The sequence below is a fragment of the Odontesthes bonariensis genome, chromosome 14 (assembly GCF_027942865.1).
Source record: "Odontesthes bonariensis isolate fOdoBon6 chromosome 14, fOdoBon6.hap1, whole genome shotgun sequence".
Taxonomy (NCBI): domain Eukaryota; kingdom Metazoa; phylum Chordata; class Actinopteri; order Atheriniformes; family Atherinopsidae; genus Odontesthes; species Odontesthes bonariensis.
The window spans coordinates 17,766,450-17,786,309 of NC_134519.1; the positions used below are offsets into that span (position 1 = coordinate 17,766,450).

Below are 19,860 nucleotides of genomic sequence, written 5' to 3' on the forward strand. Positions count from 1 at the left end.
AAATCCTGAGAGCCCCGGACCAGCTGGTGGATCACTAAACAAAAAACTACCCAACGAGAAAAAATTAAAAGTACATGGAAAGAAAGAAAAAAAAAAAAATTAAATTACAAGCATTTTCAATGAACAAGATTTTATTGTTTTTTTTTCTAGCAATATACAGTCTATGAAAGCTACACTGCTGCAACAATAAGGACTCGTGAGGGCACAAGAAAACACATCGGAAGAGCACAAAAAGCAAGAGCAACACTTCAAAAAATGGGTAACAAACAAACAAAATACGTTCTTCTTAAATATCAACTCATGGAATTTTCACGGCACGTGTGTTGACCAAACCCTTTTCTTTAAATCCCAACAGCACTGCGGCTCTTCAGTGGGTCACTGGGTAATTTGGACTCGTGTCCAAATCTGAGAATACACACAGAGGATGCATGCTGGTGCGATTTTTACAAACATTTTACAGCCTGGAGAAAAGGACATGGACACGGGACTTAGAATTAAGGACTGTACATAATTGCAGGGTGTGCCTCAAGCAAGCAGACGAACAGTTTTTCCCGTAACCGTCAAGTAATCCTCGTCAGACAGAGTGCGCAGCGCCTCATCAAACAGCTCCCTGGTGATCGCCTGCAAACGGGGTGACGAGAGAGGAGGTCGTTACAGGAAGTGAGAAAAATACGTTTTTTAATTAGCAAAACGGACCCAAATTAATGTCAATTACGTCTGTGGAGTTGAGGTACAATGTGTTCTTTGGTTAAGAACTAAGCTAATCACGTAGACAATACCTTCCCACACTGCTGTTTTATCTCAATACTGGATCATTTTCTGCGTTCATAATCAAAACTGCAGTCAAAAACATTAAAATGCTTACGGTTTCAGACTGTCCCCTGAGGTCATCGAGCAGCTGCTGGTATTTCATGGCGGGAGTCTTTCCTTTGGCCTGGATCAGCTTCTTTAGGGCCTGCGCGACTTCCTCCTTACGTTTTCGAGCCGTGGCACTCATACCTGTAATCAGACGAATGCATTGAATTGCACTTGTTATTTAACAGATTCTATGAAAAAGGTCAGAAAACGTAATGACATCCTGGATACAGAACCTACATCCCCAGCAACACTCGACTCTAATGCCAAAAAGCTGCCGACGCTCTTCGGGGTTTCAGCTTCTAAATTTTTAAACGCCATCTTTGTTTTTGTTTTGTTTAAAAAAAAATATAAAAAAATAAATAAATTGCTTTGTCCTTACATAAGCAAAGAAAAATTAAACTACTAAGATCGCCTTTAGTCATTTCATACTTCTTAAGATTGCGCGAGAAGCATCACAGTAAATAAGTCATATCCCATGACAGCCTGCAGAGAGCCAGGTTTCATACCTGTTGTCAGAATAGAGATGTCAACGAATCCCGTCCTGGGGTCAGTGGCCGATTGTTTGAGGGCCTCCCTGTGCAGCCGCTTAGCCTCCTCCACGTCGATTGTCTCCACCTTCTCCGAGAAGCGTACCTTGGCGTGCGCCTCTGCCAGGCGGATCAGAGACTCCAGCTGTCTCGGGTAGGCGGATACCATCCCGCGACCGCTGCCGATCTTTCTCATGTCAACGTAGGCCTGAGGACAAACAAACAGGGTTGGCTTTACCGTATTAATGTTTTCAACATTAACATGAAGGAAAAAAATAAATAAAAAAGGGGAAAATAAAAACCAAAGCTGGTTGGAAACGCTGGCAAAAAAATAAAATAAATAAATGTAAAACCGTGAACGAACCTCGATGAGGGCCTGGCTGGCTTCCTCGTTCAGTCTTGGAGTAATGTACGTCCGTGCGTATGCGATGTAGTCCTTCAACACGGCCATGTCGAGGAACTCTTCCTCCATCTGCTCTTCGGTCTGGTAATACAGGGACACCAGGTGGTGGGCCAGCCTCCGGTCGTACGCCTCATCCTGGGGATCCAGCATCAGGAAGATGAGGTCGAATCTGAATGAGCGAGACGAGCGATGTCAGGAGGGACGGCAGTAAGACCGCACAAGGACTTCATAAAGAAGGACTACGGTTGGACATGTTGGCTACCTCAAACAGTTGCCAACTTTGCAATTATACAAAAAAAGAAGATATGCCATTAAATGAACAAGGGAAAATAAATATGATGTAGAAGAATGTAAACATATGATGAGCAGTCCCACAACTTTTGTTGTAACTCATCAACATGTTCTTACTGATGCAGTTAGTCTGTGTGGCTTTGAATCTGATTGGCTTTTTTTTGTCTTAGTTTTTACACCATCAAACTCATTCCTTCTCAGTAGTTTCACCTGGACAGCAGGGTGTGAGGAAGCTGGATGTTCTCAATCGTGGTTTTTTTGGGGTTCCACTGAGATTCAACAGGGTTTGCGGCTGCCAGCACTGCAGTGCGGGCATTCAGCTGGCAAATGATTCCAGCCTGCAGACAAGCAGAAAGAGAGGAAATAGCTGAAGTCATCTTGAAAGTCAACCAAACACATGTGAGTTTTATACGCTCCGTAAATGGATCCGAACACGTTTAAAAACCTGTCAATCATGCCTTGGCAATGGAGAGGGTTTGCTGCTCCATGACCTCATGCAGCACCGAGCGTGTGCTGTCGCTCATCTTGTCAAATTCGTCAATGCAGCAGATGCCGTTGTCACTGAGCACCAGCGCTCCAGTCTGCAGGACCAGCTGCTTGGTTTCTGGGTCTTTCATAACGTAGGCGGTGAGACCCACAGCGCTGGAGCCCTTTCCTGACGTGTACTGGCCGCGGGGCACCAGGTTGAAGACATACTGCAGCAGCTGAGACTTGCTGGTGCCGGGGTCTCCACAGAGGAGGATGTTCACCTCTGCACGGAAGTTTCCCCGGCCGGTCTGACTGAAGTCCTTACGCGTGCCGCCGAACAGCTGCAGCAGGATGCCCTGGACGCAACACGCAGATTCGTGTTACATTCACGACCATGAGCACAACTTTCATCCAAATAAAACATTTTAAAAACTCTCAATGAAGGATAATCTATGTCACAATAACACAATACTTTGACAAAGTTGAGCCAGTGTCACTTATCCTGACTGCTGCTGCGCATGTTTCGTGCCAAAATGTGTCTGCAGTTATTCAGGAGGTGGCGGCAGGTTAGTTGGAAATAGAATTTACAAAAATGAGCAAGACTGAAAGCAATTACTACACAGGAAGGAAGACAGGAAAAAGCAATGAATTATGGGAAAACATTAGGGAATTAACTGCGGCAAAGGTCCAGGTAATTCAGCATATCCAGACCTACACAGTGGGAGAATGGTCAGGCTGCAATGCCTTTAACATCCTGGGGTAGAGGAAGGAAGGAGAGAAAAGGTCCCCCCAGATGTTATAAACATTCTTTGGAGATCTTTACAACTATTTAGCCAAAGGGCCAAGGTGAAGGAGATTTTCTAAGCAGCAGAATGGAATAAGGAGGGAAATGTTTCTGAGAGCATTTCAAGCCTTGTGGCATTATGGCCTTCACTGCGCAGCGACCAGGATCTCCTTTTTAGGGGGGGGATTTACACATTTCCTGTCAAAATATGGCATACTTACATGTCTGTAGTCACTGATGAACGCCATCAAATCAATGATTTTCTTATTTTATCATATATCAAATATCTGCTTTTCTAACTGGCGCTCATGTCCATGGTAGACATAAGACTCCCCTTCGATATTAAAATCTGAGACAGATCTTGGGGCTGTTTGAGTGTTCACTCCTGGTGCGTGTGTGCACGTGTACAGGTTAGTGCTTCTCACCTTTTTGATGTCCTCGTGTTCGTAGATACTCGGTGCGAGGGCGGAGGAGAGGCGCTCGTAGACGTCGGGCTTGGCCGCCAGCTCCTTCAGTGTCTGCACACGGTCTTCTGTGAAGAGCTTCTGCTCGGCGTCCTCGTCCAAACCGTGCAGGCGCTTCTCGTCCGTCTTCCGGAAGTGGATGACGTCTATGTGGGTCTTGTAGACTGACCTCACATTGCTTTGACGCGGGTTAACGCGCATGGGGACCGCTCTGTAGATACCTGCGTGGACAGAGTTGGGATGCAATTAAAGTGTCCTTTAAAAGACGAGCGACATATTAAACACATTTGTGTGCTCCCGTTACTCCGGTGTGAAGAGCCAAAGTTCTTGTGTTTGAATATCACTGCAAAATGTATTTCGATCAGACTGCAGCTCAAGCCAGAAAATGCTTGTTTTTAAAACCGTGCAACCGATGGGAAATATTTTGCGATTCCCATTCCACTGAACAGAGCATGAAGTGCGGGATAATGATTCAAAATAGAGTCGGTCTTCACAACAAGGTGTTGCATAAACGTGCCAAGTGGGCAGTGGTTGACCGAAACGGTTTTTATTTCACCTGAGGGCGCCGTCTCTGCGGTTTATCACAACTCTTTAAGAGTAATTGTTTTAATTTGGCCACAAGAATTCATATCAAGGTACCGAAGAGGAAGCACTGCAGTAGACAGGAGCAACTGAAACGTTGATATGCGGTTGGAGAGCAACCTACCTGCTTAAAATCCTTTTCTACATGCATATACATTAGTAGGCCAGAGCTGGTCAGATTTCTGAGCAGAGAACGTGTGGTGGGGGCTCTTCTCAGCTGCTATTCTGCTCCTTGTCCCGCGCTATACGTCGACCAGTGGGACCAATCACACCTACTCGGTAAAACTGGCTGCCACTAAATTATTTTCTTTGGTGCCAATTGAAAAGTTGCAAAAAGGATCTGAAACTTTGCTTCAGGTAGCAACAAAAGCCCTCCGCTGGCAGTGTAACTCAGCCAGCTGTACTGATCAGATGCCCATCAGGTCTGTTTATTGGATTCGAAGATGGACCGAATCGTTGCGTTGCACATAGCTGTACTATAAAAGATGTTGTTGCCATTTTAGTTGGCGAAGAAATTTAGAAATATGTGAATAAGCTGCAAAGTATAAATGGGTTGCCCTCGATGCCGTGTCCAGTTTCAGCTTCAGCGTCTAAACTTTAAGTATCTTCAGCTTTTTACCCAAATGTGACACTTTGCACGTTTAACAGAACTAAATAAAACAGGCTAGTTCATCAAAGAAATATGGCATGACAATGACGTGGCTTGCATTCCTCCTGTGGAGATGTAGGAGGTCTTACCGGTGATGTTTATTCTGTCTCCTGGCTGCACTTTATCAACCAGATCGTTATGAGCATACACAATCGTAGTGTGAGGGGTCTGACCAGCCGGCATGTCTTCGGGAGACTCTTGAATTTTGATCTGTTGCACAGAGAAATCAATAAGTGAACAGATGTCATGACCTCAGCAGCAACACATCACCAATTGCCACCTGACACGTACTGAGATTAGGCATCAATGAGGATGATAAGCAATCTGCCCTATAAACAAGCCCATAAACTCACCATCTGTTTGTCTGAAAAGACTGAGCGATTGTGAACGAGCGCCAGGCTGTGGGTGGTGTTGCAGTTGCGACACACGGCCGGCTCGGCGATACGCCCGCGATCCACCTCCACGCGGGTGCTGAAGGCGCACACCTGGCACTGGAAGAAAGCCTCCTGCATCTCGGGGATAAGCTGCGAGGTGCGGATCACCATGCCGCCAATGGTGATCAGCTGATCGATGTCTGCAGAGGAAGCGCATAAGGCACACAGAAGCTATAGCCCAAAGCCGACACTTCAGCGTTCACAGAAATCCCACATGAAAGATGGGAAGGCATATTTTTCATGTGTACTCATCTGGTGACATGGCCTAGATGAATTAACACACACCTTCTGGGTTCAGGCTCCTCATGTTTCTGGTTTTCAGGGCATTGTAGGGGCGGACTTGGATCTGGTACTCAAGGATCGAGTCTGGGAAACGCTCAAAGAAAAGCTCATTGACTGCCATGTCAAAGGTTGGGATGACTTCCTGCAAAGAAACGAAGAAACTCATTAATGAGCATCATTATGCTGTTAAACCAGCAAAATATGATATAAACAACAAAGGGGACAAAGTAGGTGCCTTTAGTAAATATCCTGTGGATAAAGGTGGACTAATAACATTTTAATCACTGCATCCTGGACTGTGTATTTAGGGAATTTACTATTTCTTTTTAAATTGGAAGGAGTTTTCTATCACCACTATAATTTTTTTAAGGTGGAATAATAGGTTGGTGAATGCTAGTAGACCACAATATAGGTGAATGTCATGAAAAATATTGTGCATCAATTAAATTACACAATTTGGGAACATTTTTTAAAGACTAGAGGATTTTACCTGTGGATAGCAGATGAGCTGCCTGTACAGCTCAGCATCAAAGGACTGCACATGCCGACAGTTCACATTCAGCACAGGATCCCCAACAACGCTGATCTGACAAATGCAGAGGAAAGAAACAAGTCCATTAATTCATTTAAAAATAACAGAAGCTAAATTCATTCAAACTAAAAGGACACCAAATAAAAAAGGCAAAAAAAACCAACGGTCAAGATGACTAAAATGCAAAAATGAGCCACAATATCAATACCACAAAACATCTATCACGAAGAGCATGTTTGACCTAAACCTGCATGGAGGATCTGATCAACAAATCCCAATAAAATACATTAATGAGTACCCCACCTCTTCCAGCTTCTGCATGTATAAAGGCTCGTTCAGGTCCAGACCGGCATTCTCATCCTCAGTTGATGTTGGGTCGATGAACCTCTGGAGAAACCTCTGGAAGCACATTAGCACAAAACATGGCGACATTAACTCTTCTTAAAATGAGAAGATATCAGGGCGGACAACATTGCGACTCATTTCGTACCTGGAACTTCTCCTTGCAGGTCCCTACGTTGACGTCAGTCCCCCAGATCACCAGTCTCTGGCCTGCATTTGGCTCACTGGCAACAGCACCGTCCACACTTGGCTGAGAGAGGACAGGGAACCAACGTTTACTTCCGGTGGATTTTGGTTTCATGCAAATAAAACAAATGACAGCACCATACTGCTGACTCCTCAACTGACCGGCTCAGAATGAAGATCAACTTGGGGAGCCTTCCTGACTGACCCCAGATCAGGGCGTTGCCTGGCTGGTGTGCCACGTACTCCACTGCGTGGGGTCCCTTCAACCCTGGAGCTGGGGGTCCCATACATGAGAGGCGAGCTCATGTCCACTTCATTTGGCAAGACTGTAAAAGTCACATTAGAAAGAGGATTACAACTCCCAATGAGTTTCACCTTCTATAAAGGCCAGAGTACCTTGAACACTGGAGTACCTGATGCACGTGGGCTGGAGAACAGAGAAGTGTCCTGCAGGGCTGCAGGACTGAGCATGTCTGTGGGCGGAGAGGTTGGCATTGGCATCAGGTCCCCAGTGGAGGAGTCCTGGCCTCTGCGCCGCTGAGAGGGAGGCGAGGTGGGATCCTCACTCCTCGCTATGGGTAAAAGAAGGCATGCAGCTAACCAAGTGTAATCCAGAGACCCGCAACATACAAGCAATACAATTCCCATGATGACAAACACAAGAGAGGAGAGCAGGGGCGTCGCACCCGTGGGGGATGGGGGTGTTTCGACACCCCCACTTTTACAGCAAGATGATTTCACCTTTTTGAATTTTCAATAACCAAATAAAGTTTTAACAAATCATAAAATGTGTTTTAAAGTCTCTGTACCCTCTTTAGAATAATTCCATCCAGATTTGAGCAGTGTAACTATTGTAGTTTCCATACAGGATCTAGTTTAGGACGATCAAAATGCAAAAAAAATGCAGTGAAATGGCCCTGTTCTGCATTTTTACAAATCAGAGAAAGGTTTCACAAATCCCAAACAAGGTTTTAATGAATCTACAGCCTCTTTAGGATAATTCCATCCAGATTTGAGCAGTGTAACAATTGTAGTTTCCATACAGGACCTAGTTTAGGGCGATCAAAATGCAAAAAAAATGCAGTGAAATGGCCCTTTATGCCAAATCGGATGCCAACTTCAGCGTCGTGTCTAACGATGGGCTTGATGTGGCGCTCATGTGCCCCCCCTGTAACACCCCCACATTAAAAATCACTGTTCCACCCCTGGAGGAGAGTAAACCTACGTGTGGGCGGGTTGGTGTTCCGTCCACGCTTGCGGCCACCAGGAGTCGAAGTGGGAGAAGACATTGTTGCAGGGATATCTGTTAATAAAATGGAGAGAGTTAGGCCTTTTAAAAGGTCTTGCACAGAGGTGGAAAACATAGCTGCTTGTCACTGTACACGTGTCTCATGTTAAATCCCAAATTAGTTTATTTTCCTGATGGATATTTTCTTTTGTCAGCACTTGGTCCGCCATGAGTCATAAAAATACTGCTTTAAACGTTAATATCTAAACACCAAGTTATTTAGATATTAACTATGAGCCTTCGGTACTTTAACCTTTGGCGTGCCTAAGTTTCATTATGTGCTATTCAAGTCGTTTCAATGCTGCTTTTAAGGCGAAATTCAGCGATCTAACAACAGTTGGTCCACCATTTGACATGTGGATGCAGGGGGACAATAAGGCATTTCACAGTTCGCTTATTTGCAACAAAAAAACATCCGTTTGCATTCAGATGAACTCGACTGACAATTCACACGGTGACAAAACTACAACAACTAATGTTTTTTTGTGACAAACAACTTAATATAGTAGGTCTGCTTACCGCTTCTTGTGTCTACGTCCAAGTGTTGCAGAACTGGCGCGAAACTGTGGGTGACGTAATTTTCGCGGGGAACTTTAGGCCAATGAAAAGCCAGAATTGTTCTACTCTTTCCGGAACGACTCCGTTATTTGAGAGGGGATTCCTGATGAGTTTCTGCTCCTGTCACTTTAATGGAACAAATACGACTACTTTGAATAATCAAGTAGTAGATATAATATAGATATAGAATATTGGTGTTTTTATTTCTGATATCCTAAAAGTGATGTGCGTTTCCTGCACGAGGCTTTGAATGCTTTTATACCCCCGCGAGTAGGTTTGGTTTGGTCCAACTTTTACTTCTTTTTTTTTTTTTTTTTCCACAACTCTGAAAATTCAGAGTATGAATAAGTAAGAAGTTTGAAGTATGAAGAGTAAACAAGACATGAAAATGTAAAGTTACCGAACATTGTAAAAACCGAAGGGGCAGATAGAAAATTCAAGTAAGAAGTGAGAGAAGCAGAAATTACTTTAAGCCACTTTCTATAGTTTGCTTTTATAATGCCTGTTTACTTTAAGCTAATTCTTTTTACTGTACTAACTCATATCCGGTGTCACTTTTATCATTTTTGTTATACAGTAGTGCCATACTTGAATGAGCTGCTATTCTCACTCAACTAAGAGGCAGTTTAGGTAATACAGTTATATCAGAGAATCATTCCTCAAATGGTTCTGTGGTCGTTCATGTATTATAAAGGTGAAACGCTCCATGAAGGTGCAGAACCTTGATGAAATTATCTGTGGGACATGTCACCTTGTGCTGCTGGAGCAGCTTGGATGTGACTTTGCATTAATTCGGGAGGTCAAATGAAAACTTCTGGAGGGGTGGAGCATCATTCCTCTCACTCCATAATTTGGTGGATTTAAAAAAAAAAACATTTTGTTTTATGCTGGCTCAAAATCTTCCCCTACGCGTTCAAATGGTTTGAAGTTTGAGGCCTTCGGAGGACTAGATTTTGACATCTTTCAGGACAGAAATGCTTTGTCACAGGATAAAAGCCCTCCTGCAGAACAATTTTTACTTGCATGTAAGGAGTACTCCCTCCAAGGAGACAAGTGAACCCAAACCACAGAACCACCCTCAGCGCAGGAGGTCAGGTCTTTTATCTGTCTCGATGCATATGCATGTGGTGTACACACATAACCAGAAGACTACCTATTTACTCCCATCAAATATTTGCAGAAATATGTTGTAGGCACACACCCCGTCCACCAAGTGGTGCAATTTCCAAGTGGGAGAAGAGCGCGAGAGAGGAAGAGTACTGCAAACTTCTTAAGTGGAAAACATGGGAAACATTTCCGAGAAGTGTCAGTACATGTGTGATTTAAGGGAACCTCTTAAAGACACCACTGCTAATAAAAGATTACCAGAAACATGCCGTATCACTGTTTAATATCTGACACTTTGTATTCAATACCTGCAAATGCGCCATACCAAAACATTAAAAAAATGTATCTTAAAAGTTTAAATGGAATTATATTTGTTTGACTGCGGAACCGAACGCATCTTCTGCAGATGTTGTATCTAGTCACAAAATTGGAGCATTTCTATCGGAAACCACTTTGTATCCTCACTCCAAAACATTTTGGCAGCTCCGTCCCTTTAAAACTGCAAAACAGTTTAGGAAAAAAGGTATAGTTGTTATAAATGAAGCCATTCAAAACAGAAGTAAATATTTAATTTTGAAATATGATGCACAATATGCATGATAAATGATGTACTACTATAATGACTAAATATAATTTAATACCAACATGAACTTTTCACATTTATGGGTTGGCAAGTTTGGGGTTTTTTGGCACTCTGTTAAAACTCTGATCTTAATATGGAACTTGTATATCTATCGTTTGTGTAATGTTTATTTTCCTTGTAAAGCATCTGAATACGGTCACTTGTAGGAGTCAATTGCTCGTGTTCCTGGCGATAAATTAATGATGGTCCCAAAGAGCCAGAGCACAGCCTGCAGTATGTAAACAACTGCGAACCATTCATAGAATCATAGTAAAAAAAGTGGGTGGCAAGAGCGACACGCCCTCCCCCCCTCAAATGTGAAGTTAACTGACACCACGTGACCTCCTTTTAGACATGACTGGCTCGTGAGAGGGCGGCGTGTGTGACGTCAGCGGAGGGAACGATACAAAGCTCTCCGCGAAACTCGCTGCTGCTCCAGAGAAGTGATAACTCTAAGTGTTGACGGTGACAGGACCCTGACAATCACAGCCCAGGGAAACAGACTGAACTAGCTGTTAAGAAGGGACAGAGGCGCCTGCGCAGGAGTCAAAACTGCGAGGTTACCTAGAAACAGACCGTTACACCTGTGGGTTACTTATTAACAAGTTTTTTTTTTCTCTCTTAACCACGTGGACGAATAGCCAGGGTTCATGTGTGACATATACAGCCTGGACTCTCACTGCGTGTCTCCACAATGCAACATGAGTTGGGCGATGGAGCCTGCTAACTTCTATGAGAGCACCAAGGTGGGCGGCGCGCAGCAGGGGGTCTGCAAGCCGGGCACCAGGGTCGATGGCGCGGGCGAGGACAACACCATGGTGGAGCTGAACACCACCCCTGCCATGTACGACGACGAGAGTGCCATCGACTTCAGCCAGTACATCGAGTCCATGACATCTGTGCCAAACCTGGAGCTGTGCAACGACGAGCTCTTCCTTGACCTGTTCAACACTGTGAAGCAGGAGAAGGCAGATTTCTTCAACATGCAGAGCTCCGTGCTGCCCGGCGGCATGCAGCAGCAGCAGCAACAGCTGCAACTGTCATCCACATACACCGCAGAGAGGAAGCTGGACAGCATGCTGGAAAAGGGGGGGTTCAGCGCGCCCATCAAGCAGGAGCCCGACTGGAGTGACAGCGACATGTCTTCATCCCTGCCTTCCCAGATTGAGACCTGCGCCCAGACCTCCGTCAGCCTCCCGATGGGGCAGCCGACACCCCCGACAACCCCAGAGCCCGTGTCAGCTGTCAGCTCCGCCAAATCTTCCCCCAGGAAAATCGGCAGGGAGAAGGGGAAGAAGTCGGTGGACAGGTTCAGCATGGAGTATCGACAGAGGCGAGAGAGGAATAACATTGCAGTGAGGAAAAGCAGGGACAAAGCCAAGAGGCGCAACATGGAGATGCAGCAGAAAATGCTGGAACTGAACGCTGATAACGACAAGCTTCACAAAACCATCGAGCAGCTCACCAGAGAGCTCACCGGGCTCAGAGATTTCTTCAAGCAAATGCCCAACTCCACCTTTGCGGGCTCCACGAGCTTAGAGAGGCGGTGACAGATTCAATCTTCTATGAACTGAGCTTTTAGGAGACATACCTCAACAGACACTTGTTTTTACCATCTGTACCAGATGTATTTTAAGCTTACCATAATGGCACTGGAAAATATGTTGTTGCTGCCATATTTTATGTGGGATTTTGTCTGTATTAAATTATTTTACCACTGCATTTACATGATGGTATACCTGATATGGTACATGTTTTATAATTCCAAACTTTGTATAAGAGCCAGAGCATGATCTTTTATATAGTTTGTATGAAACCTTAAACATTCTGTTTATGGAATTATAATAAAGTCACTGAAAAAGTGCAGAACTGTCTGGTTGTGAGTAGTCTTTGCATGTCAAGTGGTGTGGAGGGAACAACTTCACACAAGAAGTGCAACAGGAAATGGAAAGCAAAGTCAGCAAAAAATAAGACATTTATTTACACAGCATCAGTAATTTCATATATATATATAGAGGTAGATGGGTTGAAAAAGGGAGTTAAAAGCCCTGCTCTGAGAGTCACATCCCAGATAATGAAGCACGTGGGTGGATTTTTACAGACCGCATGCCATTCGTCTACCCTTGGGCTGTCAACTCCTGCTGCACAGGATCACATATCATTAACATAAACAAGACCTTGTCTTCTTCAGTGCAGCTTGGAGCTGTCAGTGGGGCCTTCAGAGGAGGAGAAAACTGGCTCAGACCAAGGCCCAGAGGGCTGAGCCTTGGAGCCAGCTGAAGCCTCACAGGCATATCTCCTCCAGGCCGATCCAGGGGGCAGGCTTCCTGGTGACGACTCGGACGTACACAGTGATGGGACCCACCTCTTTTCCCAGGACACTCTCCACATCATAACCCTGGAAAGGAATCAGGCAATTCATCCAAAAAAAAAAAAAAAAAAAAGTCATACTTTATTGACCTTGTTTAGAACATTTCTATGTTTTCAAACCATTTGCATTGAGTATGACTTAATCCCTCTTTCAACAAGAAAAAGCTACTGTTCTCAAATCTGATGACATTTGATCTGAATGCACTCTCATACTCTTTACCCGTCTCACACTGGTCAGAAGTAATTCTGGGGATTAAGAATTAACCTACACGCATGGGGGAAAAAAAAGAAAAGAAAAGAACAAAAAACTACAATGCATTTGATTAAGAATAGCTCCAGCGCCTACAGGTTATGTAAGGAATTAGCAAGAATACCACAGCATTAACACTGCATGCATGCACACACACACACACACACACACACACACACACACACACACACACACACACACAGACTAAATACATTCCTTGTATCATTATGCCCCCCCCCCTTAATCACAGTGACATGAACACATGACTTCAGCACATGGACAGAAGATCAATGCACCCTAGTTGAGCCCACAGTTATGTAACAGCTTGATAAGTTAACTCACCTCGTCACCTTCCAGAGCTGAGGCGTTCAGTACAGACATGACTGTCTGTTGCTGCAGCTGTCGGGGAGATTAAAACACATGGAGCCAGTAATGTCTTTTTAATTATCACCTTGGTGTTGTAAATGAAAAACAAATGCTACACAAACAGACTTTGCGGCTCTGGTGAGCAACAGCTGGAGGGGGTTGGAATATGAGCAGGCTGATCAGAACATTGATAACTTTATCAGTCTGGCTCACATAGATTTTTGATTACAGCAATGCCAAGTTTTTTCGGTCGTAAAATACCTTCATACAGGCGTGCATTATCATTTCTCCAACCTTTTAAGTGTGCAGTATCTTTATGAGGTGGACTCATTCGTGGAGCAGAGAGTGTAAGATGATTCAGTGTCTCAGTCAAAGATCATTCAGAGAAGCCCGTTTTTCAAAAGGTTTAAGCTAATTGATCACTTCACCCTCTGTTCTTTGAAAACCCCAGTTCCAAATACATTTTGGACAATGTAAACAGAAACATAATGCAATGATCTGTGAATCTCTTAAACAAATATCTTATTCACAACAGAGCATGAAAGCATGTCAAATGTTCAAAAAGTGAGACATTTTTCTGTTGCATGAAAAGTGTTGGCTTATCTTCAATTTGACAGCTGCTACATATCACAACAGAATGTTAGAGTGCAGGGCCCTGTTTACCACCGTATAGCATCCCCTCTTCTTCAAACAACAGCCTGCAAACGACTGGGAACTGAAGAGAACAGTTGCTGGACCTTTGGGAGAGCAATGTTGTCTCATTTTTGTCTCATATAGAATTTCAGCAATTCAGGTCTTTGACATATATTGCATTTCATGGTGTTCCAAATGTTTTCAGTTGGTGAAAGTTCTGGGCCGCAGGGAGGCCAGTCCAGCACCCAGACTCTTCTACTATGAAGCCATGTCTTTGCCATGCCATTTTCTCCCGCATTTGGACATACAGGAACTCGGGGCTTTCTCCCTCAGTTCCTATAACCACTTCAGCTCCTTCTCCGAGGTCGGGTCTTTTCATGGTTCTATAGAACGCATCTGACGGAGGTGTGTGGTGGTTGGTAGCTACGCCCCATGTCATGCTATCACGGCTGAAATGTTTACTCATACGACACAGACAGAACAGGCGGGTGTTTAATAAGTTAAACTGACACGTTGTCTCCTTTGTCTGCGGCGCTCTGCTCTCCTTTCTTACTTCATGAAATGAAAAGGTATGGCCTGCGCTCGATCCTTCGTCTCCTGACTCTCTCTGTGAGCTCTTCCAGCCTCAATATTAGACGCCTGATGTGATCGTCCATGATTAATATCACCATCAGGCAGACCATGAACACGGTGGCCTCCCCGCTCTCCATATTAGCTTCTTGGTGGTGTTTTTTCTTCTCTCCTTACTTTTACCGGTTTTTGTTTTGTTTTGTTTTGTTGTTGAATGTGGCGCTAAACGGCTAACGTAACACGTCACTGACGTGTTACGTTAGCCGTTAGCCGTTTGACCTGGTCCCGACTCATGTGCGAATGCAGACTGAAACAGTGATAGTTATCAGAACGAAATTCGAGTAGGACAGTTCTGATAACTGCGTTCTTAGAACGGTCTGTCCGAAAGCGGCTAATGTAACAGAAGCAGTATATGGTTCAGTACTGTCTTGCTAAACTATGCAAGGTCCCCCCTGAAAAAACGTCATCTGGATGGGAGTGTGTGTTGCTCTAAAACCTGTATATACCTTTCAGGATGGATGGAGCTTTTCCAAGTGAGGAAGAGATCTGTAGCCCCATATCATCAGAGATGCAGGCGTTTTTTCAGATTGCTGAGACTCTGCCTCTCTGAGGTGCTTTTTAGACCCAATCATGTTACTGAGCCGTTGCCGATTAACCCAATTAGTTGCAACATGTTCCTCAAGATGTTTCTTTTCAGCACCACTTACTTCTCCAGCCTTTAGTTTCCCTTGTTCCAACTTTATTGAGACGCGTTGCCGTCGGTAAATTCATGAAGAGCTAATATGTTTCCGTTGTTCTATTTTGAATAACATGTTTGTTTATGAGATTTGCACACAATTGCACTCTGTTTTTTGTTTTATTTCATCTGCCTACTTGCTGGGAGTTGGAAGAGAGGATCGTTACCACTGTTGGGTGTATTTGATAATATGACATCTGAGACAATTAGCTTAGCATAAAACTGGAAATTGGGACGACTTTTTCCAGTGTAACATTTACCCATCTAAAATTTTTAAGGTTTACTGAGACTACGTTTACACTGCAGGCCTCAATGCTCAATTCCGATTTACTGCTCAGATCCAATTTCTTGTCGGCCTGGTCACATTATTCTTTTTGATGTGGCCAATATCAGAATTCAGCATGAACCTGAACCGATCCGCATACGCAAAAAACAAAGCAACACTAGATACAGGAATTATCCCCCCGCCTCAAAGCTTACTAAGTCCAGCGTCTTGCCGGTTTTCTGCTGGCCTAAAAAAAAATCATATCAGTCACATATGAGCAGAAACTTAGCTCGGACCACATGTGGCGTGCAGACCTATTAACACTTTAGATCTAGTTTCTGTAATAAGTGCATAAACCGACATGCAAAATTATCTGTCGAGGAGTGTTCAAAATGGTCAAATACTGAAGTATATTATACCTGCTCTTGCTTCCTGGCTGTATTTCACAATAATTCCTGAAAATCTAATTACAAATTTTCATTAAAATGTCCATAAAAAATTCAAGGATTAGTCAAAGAAATATGGCTTTTGAAACCGATGCAATGTTTGACTGTAAAAAAATGACACACAAGGGCACTTTCTGCATCTAATTCAAGGCCCCGTACATCAATGGTTCAACATCATTGAATTCAATTAAATATGCCAAACAGTAACTTAAGTTTACAGCATGCAAAAGAAAACATTCAACATTTTTTGAGCCTTGAAACATATCGCTTATGTTGAACAGCTCTTGTGAAAGGCCTGAACAGAGCTTTCTCACAGCAGCCTTATTTTTAACCTTGGTGGGGTCACAGAGTTCGTTTACCTGCCATTTCATGTAAAACAGCTTGGCAGGTAATTAGAAAAGCCTTTACTGGTCCAGGAAAATAAACTGTATGACACCAAACTAAATACAAAGCTTAAGTTTTAGTTTTTACAAATCAGGTTTGCATGGACACTGAGATTGAGATCAAATTCATTTCAAAGTGAGCTAGTTGTTTAAGTTACTTTTTACATGGAGCAAGTTGATCAGTTTCCTGCTTTTAAGCAGAGCTTACTGGCTTATTTTTCCTTGTAGGGATTGATCTTCTCATCGATACTTCCCAAAATGATGAGTTACTACTTTAAACACTATGCAATACTCAAATAGCTCTGAACCAGTTTGATATTTGAAGCCGATGCCGTGCGGGATTTGTAATGTTCTCACCTTAACCTTCACAGTGCAGCTACTTAACGAGGAAGATTTGAGGAACACTTCCAGCTGGACCTTTGTGTCCGGCTTGTCCACCGCCGATTTACAGGAATCACAGTGGAATTGCTGACTGTGGAAAGTACATAATTAAAACACGATGTTAGGAGCTGCCGTGGTGACTTTCTTTTCCCCCACAAATAACCATAACTTACGGTCTTTCGGGAGACAGCTTTAAATTGTCACTTCCACAGAGATTGCAGGCAGGCCAAGAATACGCCGTGTTCTCATCCACACCAACTATAACCCCTGCAGACAGGAATCCATTTATAAAAAAAGCAGCTAAAAGAAAGAGGAAATGCTGATAAATGATCTACATATTGGTTTCTGTCTGTATACGTTTGTGACGGTGTGTCGTGAGATAAACGCATCCCGGTCATATTTATCAGAGATTGCTGTGATTAATGCAGCAGAGATGTACTCCTTGTCTAAACACCATCTCACTTGACGACCACAGTTGCTCCCCTACAAATGCAAACATGGGACCTCAAACAAGAGACTGGATTTAAGCCAGATAATAACTTCTTGTACTTTCGTGCTCACACCGGTCAATTCCAGAAAGCATGATTTGCGCACTAAAAGTGAACTAAGGGTTTGTGTCGAAAAGGGTTTGTTTTATTTTCACACAGCCACCTGATCAAACATCTACGGTGAGAGAGGACAGAGCCAACAGGGTTCACAGCTTGATCTCTGCCCCTAAATGTGATCTGAAGTCAGCAGATGCAGATTATCATCCGTTTTTACACAGCATTAACATAATTAGAAAAAAAAGAAAAGATTCACAAGAATAAATTTGATTTAACTAATTTTAACACACCCAAAACTGGGAAGTTTATTCATCTTTGAGCGACTACATTTGGTGGCAAATGACCAATGTTGGTGAAATTAAGAAAATCTTAAAATGGCACACAAAGCAAATGTGCTTGTAACTAAAATAAGACAAAGGGGAAAAAAAAAGATGAAAGGAATTATAGAAAATGTGCCTTCTAACTGTAACTCTTTGTCACATCATTAAACCGCCCTCAAGAGAAAGCTTCATGGGGAACGAGCTTGTTCTTTTTACTGCCCAATGACACTGAAGAGGACATAAATCCAACAATTCCTCATGTGTTTTTATTTCATACAGTCCCAAACAAAAGCAGCTTGATGACACTGACTAAATAAGAAACAGCAGAAAACAGTGCCTGGAAGAAACATCAAAGTCTCTTGTTGTGCTGTAAACTTTTACATATAAAAAGCAAATGGTTTTCTTCCCCTGAGAGAGACAAAACTTTCAGCCTGCTCTGTAGAATCACATGGAAAACCACCAGAGTGTGTGAAAAGCAGAGACAGACCTGAGAGAGTGCACAGAGAGTTGGGCGTGGTCTCCACAGTCAGGGGATCCAGTCTCACAGGCCGAGGCAGGGTCCTCACCTGGGGCTCGGTCAGAGACTGGGAGAGGGAGTCTGCCCTGTTTGTGGAGTCAATAAGCACCTCAGGCTCAACAAAGCACACCTCAACAACGGACTGCTCTACACAGAAGAGGCCACCTAAATATGGAAATATAGAAAAGGAAATTTTACTACAAAGGATATATGAACAACTGCTTATCCTCAAACCGGAAGTCATGTTAAGAAGTGGTGATAGAGGAAGCAGTCGACCTGTTTAACAGATGTAGCAGTACAACAACAGAACAACTTGACTCAAGAGACTTCACTTAATCAAATTAATCCCAGCTCCCTCTGGACTAACAAAGACTTTCTTTAGCTCTTTAAACATATACAGCAGCTCTCTCTAAAACCTGCAGACACACATTGATGTGTGTGGAACTCCTCTAAGAGACATGGACATGAAATGGACAAAAGCTTTAAGGTTTTATCCTGATTCAATGAGCTTACTATATGTTTATTTCATGCAGCTCATCAACTGCTAACTAAGTCACAGTCCATTTTCATACTGCAGTGTTTATAAATGCGAATTGTTTCTTTCAGCTTGGATTATTTCCCATTAATGTGGCTATTAAGGCTCTGTGGTCCATGCCGACTTTGCTTTTCGCAAAGAATTGGGGAAATGAGGAGTTGCACAAGACACTGAATATCCGGGGAGCAGCACCAGCTTCCTTAAGGTTTCCAAAACGTGGCTAGAATTTTGCTATCGACTCTGGTCAAACGTAAACAGATTTCAGCCGCTTGGAGCAGCCCTTTTGCAAATTGCATCAAGGCTCCCCATCTGAGAGAAGTTGCCAGCCAACTCCATCACTGGAAAATTCATTAGTCCAAAGCCTTTTTATTAAGTTAGTTTTTCAATTAAATTTTTTTGTGCATGAGCCGGTGTAAAGTTTCTCATTTACTATGGAATTGTGCTGCAGTTTCCATGTAATGAGCTTAACAATGGTGTTCACACCGACGTGTGATGAGGTTCGCTGGCAAGCTGAAAGTTAAAAACAAAAAGCTGCAGAGAGCTCACATTTATTGTCCCGATATACTCTGTCTTTGCAAAAAGGTTTCGACGGTTTGGAGAAAAGCAAATTTTTTTTCTTTTCTTTTATTCTTACTTCCTTCAAGATTAATCATCTCATAAGTGCTTTACTCTGTAACCCTTGGGTGGGGCTCAAACCCTCAGCTGGGAGCTGCTGGACCTTATATAAAGTACAAATTCCACCTAAACCAGCTACAGCAGTAAAAAAAAAAAAAAAAAAAGCTCCTAACACATTCATGTGGCAGTTTAACAAAACACACAGGGTGACAATCCTATGAGGTGAAACACATAACACTTCAATGGTCACAGCAAAGCTCTACCGCTTTCTCTGATGGCATCTCTGAACGTCATGTGGCAAACAGCGGGGGAATTCAGTGCTTCGAGGACGGAGGAAATGAGCACACAGGAAGTGTTCACACACAGCGTCACTGTTCGCCTGCATGGCCTCTCAGGCGGCTCCTCCTGAAGACTAGGGTCTGTCAGCACCAACCACATCTCACCCTGGCCTACATCGGTGCTCTGAAATGAAGACAGAGGCCGACGAAAGCAGAAAGCAGAACATTTACTTGGAAACACAATGACCTAGAAAAAGACCATTTAAAAGGAAA

The 19,860-nt window shown here is 43.4% G+C and overlaps 3 protein-coding genes across 3 annotated transcripts in view; 1 reads left to right on the plus strand and 2 right to left on the minus strand.

The window, feature by feature from the left end:
* Window positions 1–113: 113 nt before the first annotated feature.
* mcm4 (minichromosome maintenance complex component 4) lies at window positions 114–8,685 on the minus strand. The gene is made up of 17 exons (XM_075482265.1): window positions 8,610–8,685; window positions 8,028–8,105; window positions 7,216–7,374; window positions 6,965–7,128; window positions 6,765–6,866; window positions 6,578–6,673; window positions 6,233–6,328; window positions 5,746–5,884; window positions 5,380–5,600; window positions 5,116–5,236; window positions 3,757–4,016; window positions 2,538–2,903; window positions 2,290–2,417; window positions 1,750–1,957; window positions 1,365–1,593; window positions 866–999; window positions 114–621 (listed from the first exon to the last, which is right to left on the minus strand). Exons 2-17 carry the CDS (start codon window positions 8,089–8,091, stop codon window positions 526–528), a joined length of 2,583 nt encoding a protein of 860 aa, XP_075338380.1. The 5' UTR covers window positions 8,092–8,105; window positions 8,610–8,685; the 3' UTR covers window positions 114–525.
* A 2,111-nt stretch (window positions 8,686–10,796) lies between these two features.
* Window positions 10,797–12,246, plus strand: cebpd (CCAAT enhancer binding protein delta). Its single transcript, XM_075483232.1, has one exon. It carries the CDS (start codon window positions 11,028–11,030, stop codon window positions 11,925–11,927), a length of 900 nt encoding a protein of 299 aa, XP_075339347.1. The 5' UTR covers window positions 10,797–11,027; the 3' UTR covers window positions 11,928–12,246.
* A 323-nt stretch (window positions 12,247–12,569) lies between these two features.
* Window positions 12,570–19,860, minus strand: part of spidr (scaffold protein involved in DNA repair) — a 39,373-nt gene continuing 32,082 nt past the window's right edge. The window contains exons 15-20 of the mRNA XM_075483231.1: window positions 19,573–19,771; window positions 18,130–18,324; window positions 16,951–17,044; window positions 16,754–16,868; window positions 13,340–13,396; window positions 12,570–12,775 (exon numbers count right to left, since the gene is read on the minus strand). Of these exons, the coding sequence (XP_075339346.1) occupies window positions 12,662–12,775; window positions 13,340–13,396; window positions 16,754–16,868; window positions 16,951–17,044; window positions 18,130–18,324; window positions 19,573–19,771 (774 nt within the window). The 3' untranslated portion in view covers window positions 12,570–12,661. The remainder of the gene's footprint in view (window positions 12,776–13,339; window positions 13,397–16,753; window positions 16,869–16,950; window positions 17,045–18,129; window positions 18,325–19,572; window positions 19,772–19,860) is intronic.

What these genes read in the sequence shown, in the direction of transcription:
- cebpd (XM_075483232.1), top strand. Translation starts at nt 11,028, where the DNA reads ATGTGTGACATATACAGCCTGGACTCTCACTGCGTGTCTCCACAATGC.
- mcm4 (XM_075482265.1), bottom strand. Translation starts at nt 8,091, where the DNA reads ATGTCTTCTCCCACTTCGACTCCTGGTGGCCGCAAGCGTGGACGGAAC. An exon ending in AGCTCATCTGCTATCCACAG is followed by an intron (nt 5,885 to 6,232) that starts GTAAAATCCTCT and finishes GTTTCTTTGCAG; the next exon opens with GAAGTCATCCCAACCTTTGA. An exon ending in CCAGCCAGGCCCTCATCGAG is followed by an intron (nt 1,594 to 1,749) that starts GTTCGTTCACGG and finishes GTTTGTCCTCAG; the next exon opens with GCCTACGTTGACATGAGAAA.